At 45.1% G+C, this 16,404-nt stretch overlaps 2 protein-coding genes across 2 annotated transcripts in view; one reads left to right on the forward strand and one right to left on the reverse strand.

Moving 5' to 3' along the window:
- The window catches only part of LOC118285574 (T-box-containing protein TBX6L-like), a 3,930-nt gene extending 676 nt beyond the window's left edge, over positions 1-3,254 (forward strand). Inside the window, exons 2-9 of the mRNA XM_035609296.2 lie at positions 1-80; positions 248-350; positions 994-1,158; positions 1,271-1,417; positions 1,600-1,676; positions 1,893-1,966; positions 2,115-2,337; positions 2,501-3,254. The exon at positions 1-80 is cut by the window's left edge and continues 59 nt beyond it. Of these exons, the coding sequence (XP_035465189.1) occupies positions 1-80; positions 248-350; positions 994-1,158; positions 1,271-1,417; positions 1,600-1,676; positions 1,893-1,966; positions 2,115-2,337; positions 2,501-2,711 (1,080 nt within the window). The 3' untranslated portion in view covers positions 2,712-3,254. The remainder of the gene's footprint in view (positions 81-247; positions 351-993; positions 1,159-1,270; positions 1,418-1,599; positions 1,677-1,892; positions 1,967-2,114; positions 2,338-2,500) is intronic.
- A 2,505-nt stretch (positions 3,255-5,759) lies between these two features.
- On the reverse strand, positions 5,760-16,178 carry crkl (v-crk avian sarcoma virus CT10 oncogene homolog-like). Its single transcript, XM_035609339.2, has 3 exons — positions 14,674-16,178; positions 13,151-13,625; positions 5,760-8,192 (listed from the first exon to the last, which is right to left on the reverse strand). Exons 1-3 carry the CDS (start codon positions 14,979-14,981, stop codon positions 8,058-8,060), a joined length of 918 nt encoding a protein of 305 aa, XP_035465232.1. The 5' UTR covers positions 14,982-16,178; the 3' UTR covers positions 5,760-8,057.
- Positions 16,179-16,404: the final 226 nt, after the last annotated feature.

The raw sequence follows: 16,404 nt of genomic DNA on the forward strand, positions 1-16,404 counted from the left end.
AGGATGACCCTGGAGAACGCAGATCTCTGGAAGTCCTTTCACAACATGGGAACGGAGATGATCATAACAAAGCACGGAAGGTAAGAGAGGGATATGTCTTCTCGCTTTCTGAAAATACCAAGTGGGGCCTTTTGAGGCATTTCGTCACACGAGGCAACGAGGGATTGGAATTGTGTTCACGCGGCAAAGAGCGGAGGCTTTCGCCGACACCGTCACTGACTTGCAAGGCGTGTGCTTTTGGCTCCAGGAGGATGTTTCCACACTGCAGCGTCAGTCTGTCGGGGCTCCAGCCTTTCGCCAACTACGTCGTCATGATGGACATGATTCCTGTGGACAGCTTCAAATACAAGGTAAATGCGTAATGCAACACATTACACACACACACACACTAGTAGTAATACATTGTTGTTCACCTTTGGGCTCAGAGATTTAAAAAAAAAAAAGAAAAAAGGAAACAAAACAACAGGTCGTAGTATGTAAAGAGGCAGCAGTCTGCAGCCAGACAGGGCCCCGCCCACTCCAGGGCTGCACCGCTGCATATCAAAGCCTTTCATTGCTTCCTGTTTGTGCACTCTCGGCTGGGGGCCCAATCAATTAGCATCCCGCCTCATTCACGACCGGGGAGGTGAGGAGCCGTCGGCCCATCCATACAGCCAACGGCCCCCCCCCTGCGTCAACGGACCCAGGCCCCATTTGGTCACAAACGCTGCTTTTAGCACACACTTGAAAAGAGCGGGACACAAAGTGAAGGGCCGTAGGAGAGCATGTCGGAGGGGTTCATGTGTATGAACAGAGACTTCTTTTTCAAGATTTGCTTCCGACCCCCTTGCAGTAAGATTGTGAAGAACATCCCCACAATTAATACCCAAACGAAGTTGGTTTTTTTTGTTAAAAAAAGAGGGAAAGGATAGAAAGATCACGCCTCATGAAAAGTTCTAATCAATCAGACAATCCTGAGGTCTCACACCCCCCACCCCCCCCATTTCTCTGTAGTGGAAAAAGGAGCAGTGGGAGGTCGCAGGGAAGGCAGAGCCCCAGCCCCCGTGGCGGACGTACATGCACCCGGACTCCCCTGCCACAGGAAGTCACTGGATGAAGCAGTCGCTGTCTTTCCTCAAAGTGAAGCTCACCAACAACACCTTGGATCAGCACGGCCACGTGAGACACGATCTTACTCTCTTTGCATAATCGTGCTGTGTTGTTTCATTGCACTTCAATCGCCTCTGCGTTTTTTGCTCACTCTCATTCTCCCCCCCCGCCCTCACATCAGATCATCCTGCACTCCATGCATCGCTACTACCCCAGGTTCCATGTGATCCAAGCAGACAGACCGTACACCGTCCGCTGGGGCCCCTTCCAGACCTTCTCCTTCCCAGAGACGACCTTCACCTCGGTGACGGCTTACCAAAACCCAAAGGTACGAACGCACCGTTGAGGGAAAATGAACCCAAACGTTGGACCAAATCGGTGACCTTTCACCCGGCGGCCGCGCTGCCATCTTGTTTTTTCAATGTACGGCCATTTTCTGAAGCGCAAAGCAAAAACACTGCAGTAACAAACATTTGACAACTATCTTTTCTTTCCTTTTTTTTTTTAAAGATCACCAAATTGAAGATTGACCACAACCCCTTCGCCAAAGGATTCAGGGAGGGAGGCACCCACTCCCACAGCAAACGGTGAGAAACCTTTATTCATTTAATTAAATAAGGAAGACATTTGTCGCAGTCAAAAGCAATTCTGACTGGGCTACTCTTCTCTTGCAACAAAGTAATTACAGGTAGTGTGGTGGACGCCCTTTCATTTCTTAAGGTTATTCGTGTTTAGAAAAAAATGTAATCTGAATGACAAATGAAAAAAGAAAAGTGGCTTTAAAATGTTTCATTTTTCCACAGGTGTCGTCCAAACAGGAGCCCTCCTGCAAAGAGAGCCGCAATGGACGCGGAGGCGCCCTGTAGCACTCCTCCAGGTCAGCTTTTGCCCGTGTGAAATCCCACTACGTACAACATACAACCGATTCCTTTTAAAGAGATGTGCCAATGCCTTTGCCACACACACACACACACACACAGACACACACACGAGATCCTATCAAAACCACTGTACTTCCCTCTCAGACCTGCAGAGGATGCCCTCCGCCTCCCGGTCGGAGCAGGCGGAGGCAGAGAGGAGCCAGGCCTCCTCCGCTCAGGCCTCACCGAAGGCGGGTCAACTCTCCGCCTGGGCCGCGGAGCAGGACCCGCCTGAGAGTCTGCACGCCGAGCCCCTGGAGCTGCACGAGTACGACTACAGCTGCGAGGAGCAGATGGTGCCTGCGTCCGCGGCGTACCAGCCCTACAGGTCTGATTTGGACACGATGCAAATCCAATGAGCCTCAGCGGGGGGGAGGATAAAAGATGAACGTGTTATGTTAGAAAAATCTGAGTGTGCGTCACATTTTTACAGACGCAGGCATGGTGATGCATGAAAATGAACCCAAACATCGCTCTTTCTTTCTCTCCAGATCCGTGGAGTACGCCAGATTTCCATTCCCGTCCCACGATGTGGATGTCTCGCACCCTCTCGCCCACCCGCCACCTCACCCGCTCGCCCCGGCGGAACACAGCGCCCAGCAACAGCACGCCTACCACCACCACCATCAGCACCACCACCACCACCACGGCAACGCAGCCGACTGGAGTCAGTACCCGCTCTTCTCGTACTCCTGTTGGTGAACTTTGACCCCCTTTGCGGCGGTGGCGTCGTTAACGGAGGACGAGGTCACCGGGGGGGCCTTTAAAGATAATGAGGAACTGCTGCTGTTATGAGGAGGCCGGCGACGACCCAATAGACCCCTCCTATGGTTTGTGTTAAAAGTGTATAAATGTGTGTATAAAGTTTCCAGTTTTTTAATCTTTATTTCGTGGTCACAACCATGCCGGTTCATCTTGAGCCTTCAAAGTAGCCTGTTCTAAATAGATGTATGTACTGCATATTGTCATGCATCCAGTCAGGGGAAATAAGTGTGATATTAGTTCTGGAGGTCTGTCACAGACCTTTAATAAAAGGTCAACAGTGGGAGTTTGTATAAAAATTACCAAAATGGAATTGAATGCAATAAAAAACAAATTGTATCCAACACCAATCTGTTTTAAATGTATATCCTGTTTCATAGTTTGAACGTCCAAATTACAATTTGCATCGAAACGTGACAAGATTACACATTAGTGTTTGGATACTGAGGAAATAAGCACAATAAATGGAGTTGGACAACAGTGGCTCACCCTGTTTTACATTCAGGTAAATTTTTTAGGTGTTTTGATCAGATAGAAAAGGCGACACGACGCGTCTTATCTGATTCGAGTGATGCACTGGATATATTCAAATGAAAATATGAACATTTGAATGCTGAGTCTTTATTTAGGCAGGGCAGCAGTGCTTTGGGCCCGAATGCAAACCTCAGGAGAGATGTTCATCGAAAGGGGCGTCTGAGGCTGAAGGGAATGTCATGAGTTCCGTGGATATTTGGTCATGAAATTATTGGACAAATCATAGATTTGATCTTATGATGGATGAAAAGCTTACAGGATCACCAACATTTCATCAAGTCATCCAGAGAGGGACATGACACTTTAGGGCAATCCGTCCGATACTTGTCACAAATGCTAACTCGTCCTGTGGGGACCATGAATTTTATGGCAATCGACTCGATATTTGGTGAGATATTTCAATCTGAACCAAAGCGGTGGCCCGGCAACCAATCGGGCTGACGTTGCCAAGGAGCAACCATGGCTCCAGTTACCACCACCGACATGTTAACATAGAAGTCGCTATACATTTGCACTCTTAAGAATTAAGTCTAGACAAGGATATGTGAAAATAATAATATCAATACATCCTGGATTTGGGAACATGACAGTGCCGTTCTGGTAATCCATCACGTGCTGGAATCTTCTGAGTTAAGGCATTGAACAACCACAACACACTCTGGGATGAGATGAAAAAAGAGTGAGAATGATGGAGCAGAGAGAGAGAGAGAGAGAGAGAGAGAGAGAGAGAGAGAGAGAGAGAGAGAGAGAGAGAGAGAGAGAGAGAGAGAGAGAGAGAGAGAGAGAGAGAGAGAGAGAGAGAGAGAGAGAGAGAGAGAGAGAGAGAGAGAGAGAGAGAGACTGTCCTCGGGCAGAGAGTCTGACCTGATACAGCGATGACAGTCAGCAAGTGTGGAATTACCATCATAGTCTGGCATAGATTCCCCAGCAGAAGGCAGGAGCGTCTGTGCTGTAAATGTTTTACGAGCGAGAGAGAGAGAGAGAGAGAGAGGAGACATATCTGGGACATTTGCAAAGCTTCGGGGAGCAAACACTGCGAAGGGAATTATCTAGAGCACATCAACTGACACAAACTTTACAGTGGTTATCAAATCTGGAGCAGGTATTTGGTTTTTCAACCTCATCGTCATCGGACACGGCGGCCATATGGACGTTTTCCCATCCACATCGGGATCACAGCCGTGGTCGTTTTTGACTTCCATGTTTTCCCGAGGCGGCAGCCGTGGTCATCTGGGTCACTCGCCCACATGCGGCAGCTCACCCTGGGTTCCTCTCAACGCACTGCGAGATGAATCACCGAGCACAGATGGGGTCGATTAGTGTGCTCGAGTTATAACGCCAGCACCGACGGGCATGGGGGGCGTTCGGTCGAGGCTTTAACCAGAGCGAATCAATTCACCTAGGGGATACCATGAGGACAATTTTGCCACTGACAGAAAAATTCATAAGATTCCTGACACTTGAATATCATCATTCTTTTGATATTTGGTCAATGGGGTCATGGAGTTTGTGCTCAATAGAGTGATCGGGTTACTTGATTTTGATTCCATTTCACTAACATCATCAACCAAAGAGCTGTTTCAATCAGGGGCATGATAAATGTACTTCAACACAGACGATGTGTTCATTAAAAATCTACATCTGTACCTCAAGATCTCGAGCATGGGTTCTAAGTTCAACATTATCCCATAGTTTATCTATAATTAATGGATTCCCCCGCACCCATATAGCCTGTATAACGTGTGGGTTTATTATAGTGACGTATGATTGATGGCTATGAAGCTGGAACATTACAGCAGTTGTTATATGAAGAGATTATCATGGTATAACAAACATTGCCTTCAGCCGAAGTACATCTATGAAGGCAGATACATGGATGGCACCCACTGAAAAACAGTTGCAGGATCTTGAATATTCACATCTGCATTAATAAAGTCCAGTGGAGGGTTCCCTGTAATGCAAAGAATCCTCTCACATCTAGCTTTCCCAATTTCCCATAAGCGCCAACAAATATATATATATATATATATATATATATATATATATAAATAAAAGTGTATGTGTCCCATTAGCTGATGCACCTGATCTGGAGTCTCACCTCGGACACCTCCAACACTGTACAATGTTATTTGTACCTGGTATTTGATAAAGTGCTGAACAAACAGTCACGGGCGATGCCCGTCATAAAAAACATCGCCCTTGAAAAGTTTTCCGCTCCCCATCTCCAGGGTCGGCTGACTTTCTTTTATTAGCGCTTCATTAAAATTCATTAATTGCTTTCCTTTCTCCTGGGCGCAGCCAGAGTCAAAACTGGAACTGTCAAAAATTAGAGCAGGAGCGACCATCCTGTGCTCCAGATACACAACCTGTGACAACCCCCCCCCACACACACACACCCATTAACGTTAGAAAAATAAAAAATACAAGCAAGCACATGGAGGACACCGGAGCGACTTAAAGAAGTAGACGTAAATTTTATTTACTTGTTCTGTACATAAAGGGGGTCAATACCAGCACAGGTGTTAACCATGGGAAATATTAACACATGTAAATGGTATAAGAAAATAAAAAGGCACAATTTTCAATTCTTAAGTGAAAGACAGGCTTTCCTAGGGTATGAGAAGAGAGCACAGTAATACTGTTAATGCCATTACGAAACGACTCAGAAGCATGAGAAAAGCGAGTTCACCTCGAGAAAAATGAAACTAATCAGGGGCGTATTGCTTAATTAGTAGATTTCATTATGTTCGATGAGGAAAAATCCTGCGCCGGCTCGTTCGCACGGACCGGGAGGGATTTCAAAATAAGAGAAATCTTTTACCTAATAAGGAAATAAATGACATTAAGCAGCATTTGCGGCCGAGCAGAACCACCTCCCCCCGGGCCAAGAGGTCATGCACAGAGGCAACCAGCAGGCATTTTTTCCCTTTTGTAAATGTGACCGTAGGTACTTTTGTTTTAATAACATCACTCATTTGAACAAAAAATTTAAAAAATGCTTGATTTGATGGCCGACTACAAACGGACATACATACAAAAACATTTGGTTACAACTAAAAGCTGCAAACAATTACTCTTGAGCGATGATTTTAACAGAGAGCACTGCGAGGGGGGCAATGCATGAGAAAAATGTTTCTTAAAAAAAAAAAAATGTATTACAGCAGAATGTAGGGGTCCTGGGCTCGGCAATGTTTTCACAAACGTTTCATCCTCGGCTCCTGCTGATCAAACTGAATATGGTTGCGGCAGAGTACGAACACATCGTTTGCATCGTTTTGCATAAAAGAGTCAAAATATTGTGCGCAGACCCGAATGTTTTAAGGAATAAAAGCAGGTCGAAGGCTTAAATTGACAGGAGTAACATCACATTAAAAACACAACGGTTAGAGAAGGGCATTGCATGCACTCAAATATGCATTTTACCGTGACGTCTGATAAAGGCATTCCGTTGGCTTGCTGAGACATTTCCTCGTTTCCTGATCTACGACCACTGATTGTGGAGTTTCTCACCCCAGCTTAATAAGCCTCTAGTCCGAGTGCCCCATGCTGCGGTTTCAGCTAGCCGTCAGAAAGCTCGGCACTCCGATGCAAAAAAGTTGAAATATATCTTCTAGAGCTCGGGCTGTTGGCACTAAAGACCGGCTTATCTGTAAGCGATGCCCTTATAGTGAAAAAAAAAGAATGAGAATGACAAGTAAAGAGGTACCGAGTGGAAGTGGGCATGCAAAGAATTACCCCTCAACACAACGCATCTTCTCTATGACTCAAATTAAAAACAACAAAGAAACAATATTTTGTTGATCATGTGGCACAAATAGGAAAAAAGATGAAATCCCATGTAACCGTGTCACGTCTTATTAAACGGAAGATAAATACGTCTCCTCAGCCAGACTTGTGCCAGGTTGGATCATTGGACAATGGGATCGATAACATCACATTACAACCAGTCACACCATCGGATACACGACAAAAGAACGGTCAACCTGAAATCCCCCGATAAGTGTGTGCACGTGTGTGTGTGTGTGTTTGTGTGATATTTAAATGTACAAAAGTGACTTTGGAGAAAAACATTTTGACTGGCTGGTTAAACTCCTCGTAGCCTCAGTGCTCTTCAGAGTCCACAGGGACATTGCATCTCCCTACTTCGTACGAACGTCTTTGTATCAACCAAAAACAACAAACACTTTCTAAAGTCCCCAAGACCTCAAACATGACAAATAAAAATAAAATGTTGTAATGTAATGTGGGATATATCTATCGTGAAAACACACACACACACACACACACACACACACACACACACACACACACACACACACACACACACACACACACACACACACACACACACACACACACACACACACACACACACACACACACACACACACACACACACACACACACACACACACACACACACACACACACAAACTGATGCCCAGTGATGTGGAAAATGGACACCAATGCGTAAAAACTGCCCAACCTGGAACCAAAACATAGTAAAGGGGCCTGGGAGAAGTGGGGGTCAGGTTTGGTTTGGATCCAATGTCCAAAGCTGTAAACAGTCAGTAAGCCTTGCAACGGTAGGCAACGAGGGGGGGGGGGGGGGGGGGGGGGGGGGGGTCGCGATCATGGTACAGCCCCAAGCAGGCAAGCACGTAACCGCGCAGACACTGGCGGGAAAAGTTGGCGACGGCCAGCAGATTTTGGGGTACACACCGATGCTGGGTGATAGGCTCCGGCCGAGGGTCAGTCACTCTCGTCCGGGTTCTGGGGGTCTATGATTTTGACGTGGGTGAAAGGGAAGAGGCCCCGGCGTCCGTTCACCTCGCCCTCCCACTGGCCGCTGATGTTCATCCGCGTGACCTTGACGAGGTCGCCGACCTGAGGAGGAAAGGACAAGAAGTGGACTTACAGGAGGAGTAAATCAGAGTTTTTAAAAAATTGCGATGTATGTGTTTACATATGTAAAGAATCACCATCTCCATTAAAGATGAACATAAACCATTTTCTTTGCTATAGCAACTATAGTATGAAGTGACATTTTCACACAATAAACCTCCAGCAGAAAACATGGCAAGTCACAGTTAATATGAATTTTAAGTTTGTGAATAACGGCCGCCCCACACTCCGTTGTCAGGAGTCTAGGCCAACAACTCATGTGTGAGCTTCCTCAACTCTGAGTAAAACTGATTTATTCATATAGTGTTTTAAAAATAAGATTTAATCCACGTTGGCTTAAACAGGAGCACAGATTCGCCGCTCTGGTGGGTTTGTGATGCCGAACGTGACCCCAATCTGTTAAAGCCGCGTTCTTCATCAGGATTAGAAGGGGGAAAGTCTCCCATCGTGATTGAAATGTGTACGTTTTAAATGCCCTATTTGTAGCTTTGACTTTCAACATGAGGCTTCAAGGACATCCTGTCCTCGACGTCATCCGTGACCATAATCCTGTACGCCACACTGGAATGATAAGAATGCTGCTTAGTCATTAAAGCTTCGGTAAAATCTGTCAAATAATCTTAAATTGAATCAGCCTCTTATGAAAAATCATGATGTTGAAATTTAAGATTGTCATCACTTACATTAAATAAAACATGTCGAGAAAGAAAAATATCTAACCCTGGCATGTTTATACTTGAAGGGTTAACAGATATTCATCTGAGGTCTGTTGTTATGAATGCAGACTTTGAAAAAAATAAAAATATTCTCAAGTGTGTTGAATAAGTCCATGTCAGCCTGGTTGTCTGAAAGTCTTTGAAAACACAAAGAATCATATCTAACTATTATGAAAGCTGACTAGTACCGCGCAAAGAAAACACTCTAAATATCAAACTCTGATATATGGAGGACAACCTGATTTCAGTTGTCGGAGACTGTCTTGTCTCTGAAGGTCCTAAATAGTGACTAAGAGCTTCTGCTTCTCGAACCCCCCGAGGCCCCGGAATAGCCACAGTACAAAACAAAAGCTTTTTTTTTTGTCAGAGACAGATACGGGAGGCAAGACGAGACGTGGTGAAGTATGTGTTCGCGGTGCAATTGAAAATACCGCAGGAAATACTAACTTTCAGATGGTGTTTCCGGTGTTTTCTCCCAGTTCAGTTAATTACGAAAACTGGTCACTTAATATTACAATTGTGCAGCTACTTAATATTCTAATATTGTGCCAGTCTTAGTCTTTAGTATTAAAATATTTAAAGAAGGCAAGTGCCAAGATACTGCTATCAAAAACAATTATTGCTTTAACATGTAGAATGACTTACAGTACCAAAGAAGTGATGTGACTGAGTAAGGATTTTTTTCTTAGAACTCCTTGTTTCAATATCAGTCAGATTTGCTGACATCATCATCAGATGCACTAAATCACAAAGCTTAGTCAAACCTAGCAGGACGTTCACACAAAACATGGTTCTCTTTGACTTGAACGTGCGAGTTAAGACCGGTGTTAGCGCCACACTTTTCCTTCTCGTCTCTGTCTTGTTTTATGTCTGTAGACAGAACAGCATCGGTACGAAGCTGTTGCAGCCTCTTGCATTTGAACAGCCACTCATTGTCCACTGGATTAGCTAAAATAGTGAAGTTCAGATACATTCCTCACAATTGCAGCCCGTTTGAGGTGTTGTAATGTAGGTCTTGAAAATACCATTGAATAAGAGGCAATGTGACTCATAATCTCCCAGTGCAAATGGCGACAATGAAGAAATGACTCTAGTTTGACCGGGCTTGATAACAGCATGATTGGTTCTATACAAAATATTTAATCAGGTCAAAAACACAGACCAGCTTGGGACACGTCTTATCATCACAATCAGGATTAATCGAAACAGGGGTGAACACGAGGACCTGCTGTAGCATTAGTTCATCGAATAATCCATGTAATAGAGGATTTGGGATATTGTTATGAGAGTCAAAGGTGCACTGGAATTGGAAGGAGACTAGTGTATAACGTGGGTCTTCTCAATAAGCATTTCACCCGTTTGTACTATTCAACCAAGACGAAACCAGTGTCCACTGCTTAACTGAATGATCACACAGAATAGTATTATAATAAACTTATAATTAAGTTTCTCTGTCTCCGTTTATGGAGTTGGTTAAATGAACAATTGATTATTCTCATTAAATGAAAGGTTCCATCTCTACTCAGTGCAGCTGTTGACAGGAGTGACGGCAGCGGAGGATGCAGACTCGGGCCGGCTGACATTTTCTTATTGACCCATATAACTCTCTTCACAGAGTCAGTCTGAATCAGGTATCTCCTGCGTTAATTGTTGTCATCGGTTGTCAATTTTTAAAAGAGCAAAGGAGACGGGACTAATTTTGTTAGACGGAACAACCTAACCTTTAGCAAGGAACCCATTCACCAGGTTTTGCTCATGGTCCAAATGTACACTCATTTCTGTACAAGAGTCACAGTGAACGGCAGCAGAGGCCGGCTGAGATTGGTGCTGGGAACTGGAAACCAAGAACTAAACAAATTGGCATTTGACAACCATGAAACAACACAATGGACAATGACATCGAGGCGTTGGGATTGGACTCGGTATTGTACCCAATAGTAAAAGACTGGAATCGGGATAAGGGGCCAACAAGAAAGATTTGAGCACATATTCCCACAACCGAGGCCTCAATTCAATCAAGCCGCACCAAATTGCACACACTAATAGATATTGGTCCCCTAAACATCTCTGATTTTTTTGTCTTATTAAGATCCAGGCAATATTCCATCTGTGAAAAGGCTTAAGCAAGAATCTTGCAACCTTAAAGAGAGATACAAAAAACCCAGGAACTACGCCAACATTTTACAGGTTCTTTATTGGCCCATGCCCCATCCTTCTACCAAGTTTGGTGAAAGAATAGCCAATCAGGTAGCTTCTGCATAATCCTGATGAAACCAACCAATCAACAAACTGACCACCATCATTTTTATTGCTGATTGTTAGGTGTGTTCATATATTCATGTGAAGTATTGGTCAGAGCATCGTCTGAACTGTTGCACAAAAATTCATAGTTCAGTTTCAGATTACTCAGAACAGGGGCAGATTTGGTGATTTGTATCTCACAGTAAAATAACTGTCAAAGAAAACGCCCTGCTTCAATTTACTATTCTTTTCTTTATTAAAGAATTACAGAAAGAACCGATAAGAGTACCGTGAATGTACATGATCAATAAACATTTTGGTATTTCTGTTAAAAAATCTTGATGACACCCATCCCTAAGCTAAGATGCCTTTAATTGTCCCTCCCCTGAGGGCATCACTGCAGCTCAGTCTGCCATCAGAGCAGAGCTTTTAGGAGGCCCACTATAGAGCATAAGATCACATGCTTCAACATGTTACTACAGTCAGAGCAGATTCGTATAAGCCTCAGAGTGCACTGCTGACAAAATGCAACAGTGCTGCTGCTGCCTGTTTAGTAGCTAGATGGCTAGCTGGAGGGAAGATTGAGCCTGAGCCACTGCGAACTACAGACAAACAATTGGGGCTCAAATATCATATTAGTGGCAATTAAGTCACATAGTCCCCAATTTACAGCTACAAAAGGGGAATCCTGAACGCAACACAAATCTCCAGCACCTGCTCCCTCACCTCACCATGACTTCTTGTCCAATCAGAAGCCAGACAATGAGTGTCTAACTATCCAACACAAAACGATAAATGTGGCTGGCCGTCAGTCATTTTAAATGGACGCTAACTGACATGTAGCTTCCCACCAACGCAGCAGCACCATGTAGTGGGATGCCAGTGCTCCAAACAACAAGTTGCAAATTAACATGAATCACCTGCAGATGGGGTAAGATTGCTCCGAAAAAAACCATGAACACTTACACAGCCATCGAACGCCAGACAACAAAAAGGGCAACAAGCGACAAGAGATGTTACTGTAGCATGAGCGTAGTATTTTAAAATGTTAGAGGGTTGGAGAACGACAGGTTCACAGATAGAAACCACTTTGACTGCTGTGGTGGGTTTGTAGGCAGCACTGAGGTGTTTTCCCCTACTTTCATTACAAGCCACTGACTACTGCAATTTTAATGCAGAATTTAAGTTCAGCATTGCGAGAAACTGTGCAGGCCTTGAAATATTCTCTGTTCTGTGTGAAGTGGACTATTACTTTTTATGATTACAATGAATTTTTTTAATGTTTTATGGGAGCTGTCCAAAGTGAAAATGCTTTGACAAATTTAGAGCATGTTGCGTAAGGTGTCTACATGGTTAGCATTTTTGACATGGGGATCATACACCGGCTCCTGTAAGAGATCTGTTGATTATCTCCATCATCTGGTCATCTGTAGCAGATTTTATTACTAAAATGAAATACTTCTTACACTACAAAACACACCAATGTAAATGTATGTTATATATAATATTGAACTATACATCATCATTTAAGTGGACCAGGCTGAGCTGGAACCAAAGTGTTTTTTTGATAAACAAATCAACTGGACGGATCATTATTTCGAGTATCATGGAATCAATTTTGGATCAAAAGATGAAACGAGGTACTTTGCCTTTAAACAGACGGCTACAAGTTCTGTCTAAGGCACTTGTGTGGCACTGAGATTTAAACCATGCTGATGATGATTTAAAACAAGATGTAAAGGTTTAGTTCAAAGCACATTGACATTAACTTGTCCCCCAAATCCACAGATATTTCCCTGCCATTATAAGGACCAACGGTTCTGTGTCGACTAAAATACCTCTTCTCTGACAAAAGACAGCAGGTGATGTCATTGTGTTTCCCAAGAAAGGCAAAGAGGGAGAGAGGACAGATAAAGAGAAAGGACAAAAGGCACATTTTTAGACAAAACAGGGGCTATGAATTGAAAATAGATTTTGAAATACCTCTAGAGCAAGAGCTGTTTTGTCATAGGCGCATGGCACTCGTCTCTGAATGGCCTTCGCCATGACAGGGCCGTTCTGCATGGACGGTAAAGGGGTGATAACCGTGCCTGGTGTGCCAGGGGGCAACGGCGACGGCGTCTGGGGCTGAGCGTAGGCGTGGACGAGGGCGTGGGAGGGCTCGGGAATCCCGTAGCTGTTGGAGTTGCGGGATCCGTGGGAAGGCGGGCCGGAGATGGATGAAGGTCGTACCACTTTCTCCACGTAGGGTACGGGGATCATCCCTACACGCCCCTCTTTGCTCTTGGCACTCCACCACTGCTCCTCTGGCTTCTCCAGGATGATGAGGATCTCCCCCCTCTTGAAGGGGAGGTCCTCCGCATCGCTGCCAGTGAAGTCGTAAAGAGTCCGCACATACTCCAGGTTGTCGTCTGGGACACCCATGGGCTGGATGGGACCGCTCACTGTGCTTGGGTACCTTGGGGAGATAACAATAATGGAGGCAAAGAAAGAAAATCAATGTGGTTACCACCAAAAAATAGGCTCCTGTCAATCAATGACATGGAAATTAATAAAGACAGAGGGAGTTATGTCCTCATATCCCATGTGTTGTTATTACGTGAAAGGGCCCAAATGTGAAGACTTATGGATGTTTCAAAATGTAGTTTAAACATGAGGGTTACAAAAATGAGAGCTGAGTTAATATTCATCTTAGTTTCTAAGAGCAAGATATAGTAAAATGCCACATACAGAATGATACACACTTTGTAACATCCACAATTAGCGCCGAAGATTTTCAATCCAAACCACCGCACATTTTAGCCTCCATTCACAAGGCAGAACTTGCACTACTTTGTATAAAATGTATAGAGCTGCAACTAACTGTTATATTCATTATCGATTAATCTGTCAATTTTTTTCTCAATAAACTAGCAGTTGTTTGGCCCATAAAATGGTGGGAAACATCAATCATATTTCTCAAACCCCAACATCATTTTTTGTCCACACCAAATATATTTAGTTTAATAATAATAATAATACTTTTCATTTATAGAGCACTTTCCATTGCTAACAGTAATCTCAAAATAATGTCATCAAGGAGCAAAGAATCAAGTAAATATTCAAATTTAAGAAGCTGAAATCAGGGAATTTTGACTCTTTTTAATCATAAAAACTACCAATCGAAATCTATTATCAAAATAGTTGGCGATTAATTTGGTAGTTGATCAGTAATCGATTAACCGCTGCAGCTCTAAAATTGTATATAACCTTCTTGTGTTTTCATTGTATATTTTTGCTACATCTTGTTATATACCCGTCGCCTGGTGCCTTCGACTCCCGCTGCTGTCTAATCTTAATCTAAACACATACTATCTGAATAGAGGTATGGCTGTATATATACGCAAACATTGCTACAGTGCACAGAACTTATAGACCGTAGTTTTTCTTAGGGAAAAGCAAATGGAGACAGTGAAGTTGCACGATCATCTGTCGCCCACGGCCGTGGCACTGAGCGCCCGCCATACCTGGCTGCTGGCTCTATCAGAGTGGTCGTGTCCAGGTAGTGGATCTTGTAGAACTCCAGCAGGGCGGGGAGGTGCTCGAACTCCTGGTCGCCGATCTTGAACCTCTTGCTGGGCAACGAGTTGATGATGTAGTGCGACACCTTGGAGTTCTCGGACACCGACAGCACGTAGTCGCCGGGGCACGTCGACGAGTCGCGGACGAGGAACATGCCGTGTCTCCGCCCCTGGAGCATGTTCTGCGCCTCCTGTCGCGACACGGGTCCGAAATACCAGGCGGAGCGATCGGACGAATCGAACCGCGCAGACATTGTCCGTTTCGAACAAATAGCTTAGTATCACACTAAAGGAAAAAAGAAAAAGACTAAACAGTAAGTTAAAGCGCGTACGGTTGCTGGGGTCGGCCAATCACAGCCAACGGGGAGGTTTTGGAAGATGCAGGGCAGGGCATGTGTCGCCCGGAGAGGGGTTCTTTTTCTCCCCCCCCGAGGGATTTCTGCTCGACTCCGGACACTTCTTCTTCTTCTTCTTCTTCTTTCAAACAAACAAATAATAATAATAAAAAAAAAACAACAACAACAACAACCTGACGTTTTCAGAGGCCGGCTGCGACTGGCCCGCTGTGGATCCTCGGTGTTCAATGGCCGAGTGGGTCGTTTGAAGAAAAAAAAAAAAAAGAAGAAAAAAGACAGAAGTTGCCGACAGACAGCGACGGAGGGCCGGGGCAACAAATGATCAATGAAGCTTCCCCTTTTCGTTCCGCCTTCCGAGAAGAACACACACACACACACACACACACACACCAGGCGGCCTCTTCTAATAACGCATCCCCCCTCCGCCTCCTCCTCCGCCCGCTTGTCAGTTATGAGAACGGTATAAAAAAAAGAGGTGTCCTCAGTCGTTCAGCCGATAACATATATCCGGATGTCTGCCGGTCTTTGGAGGAGAAGAAGAAGAAACGCACGAAGCGACTCGCTCGCTATCTTCTCGATCTCGCGGTATAAGGCACGCGTCATGGAAATGCGTTTTTTTTTCTCTTTCGTTTTTTTTTTTTTTTTTAATCCCCCCTTCCTTTCTGGAGTCCGTGGCAGACTTTAGAGGCGGCAGCAGCAACAACAAACAAAAAAAAAAAAAGAAGAGAAAAAGAAAAAGAAAAAGAAAGATGGCGGCCCGCAACACGTCTTCACTCACGAAGCGGTCTCGCGGCTGCGGCTCGTGTCCCGCGCGTGGAGCGTTTGTGCCGCGGCGGCTCTCGCGCGCATCGTGTGCGACTGCTGCTCCGCGAGGGACGCGACACCCCCCTGTCCCCGTCCCCGTTCCCCGTCCCCGTCCCACCAGCTCGGCCGCCGCCACCCGGTCTTCGCGATTCGTCGATTTTTTTTTTTTTTTTTTGAGGCGGGCGGGGGGGGGAGGGTTGTTTCGGACACTTTGCCCTTGTTTTTCTGCTCGTACCCCTCCTCACCCGAGCCGCCAGGAGTTGCGAGTACGAGACCGAAAAAATGGCGACGGGAGGGCAGGTCCCGCTCTCTGTGTCTGCGCGTGACGTCACTGACGACCGAGGGGAGGAGGGGCGCACGGGCGGAGGAAGGTGGTGGGTGAGTGGGTGGCTGGTGCCCCCCCCCCCCCCCCCCGTGCAGGGAGCGAGATGTCAGTCACATTTCCGTGACATAGCTAGAGAACATTTAGTATTTGAGTTCCCCCCCCCCCCTTCAGTGCCATCCTGTATTTATTTTT

The sequence above is a fragment of the Scophthalmus maximus genome, chromosome 20 (assembly GCF_022379125.1).
Source record: "Scophthalmus maximus strain ysfricsl-2021 chromosome 20, ASM2237912v1, whole genome shotgun sequence".
Classification (NCBI taxonomy): domain Eukaryota; kingdom Metazoa; phylum Chordata; class Actinopteri; order Pleuronectiformes; family Scophthalmidae; genus Scophthalmus; species Scophthalmus maximus.

Excerpts from the sequence above, each read along its gene's own strand:
- crkl (XM_035609339.2), bottom strand. The coding sequence starts at position 14,981 with ATGTCTGCGCGGTTCGATTCGTCCGATCGCTCCGCCTGGTATTTCGGA. Across the intron at positions 13,626-14,673 it reads CTGATAGAGCCAGCAGCCAG|GTACCCAAGCACAGTGAGCG; the intron begins GTATGGCGGGCG and ends TATCTCCCCAAG. Across the intron at positions 8,193-13,150 it reads AAACAGCTCTTGCTCTAGAG|GTCGGCGACCTCGTCAAGGT; the intron begins GTATTTCAAAAT and ends TTTCCTCCTCAG.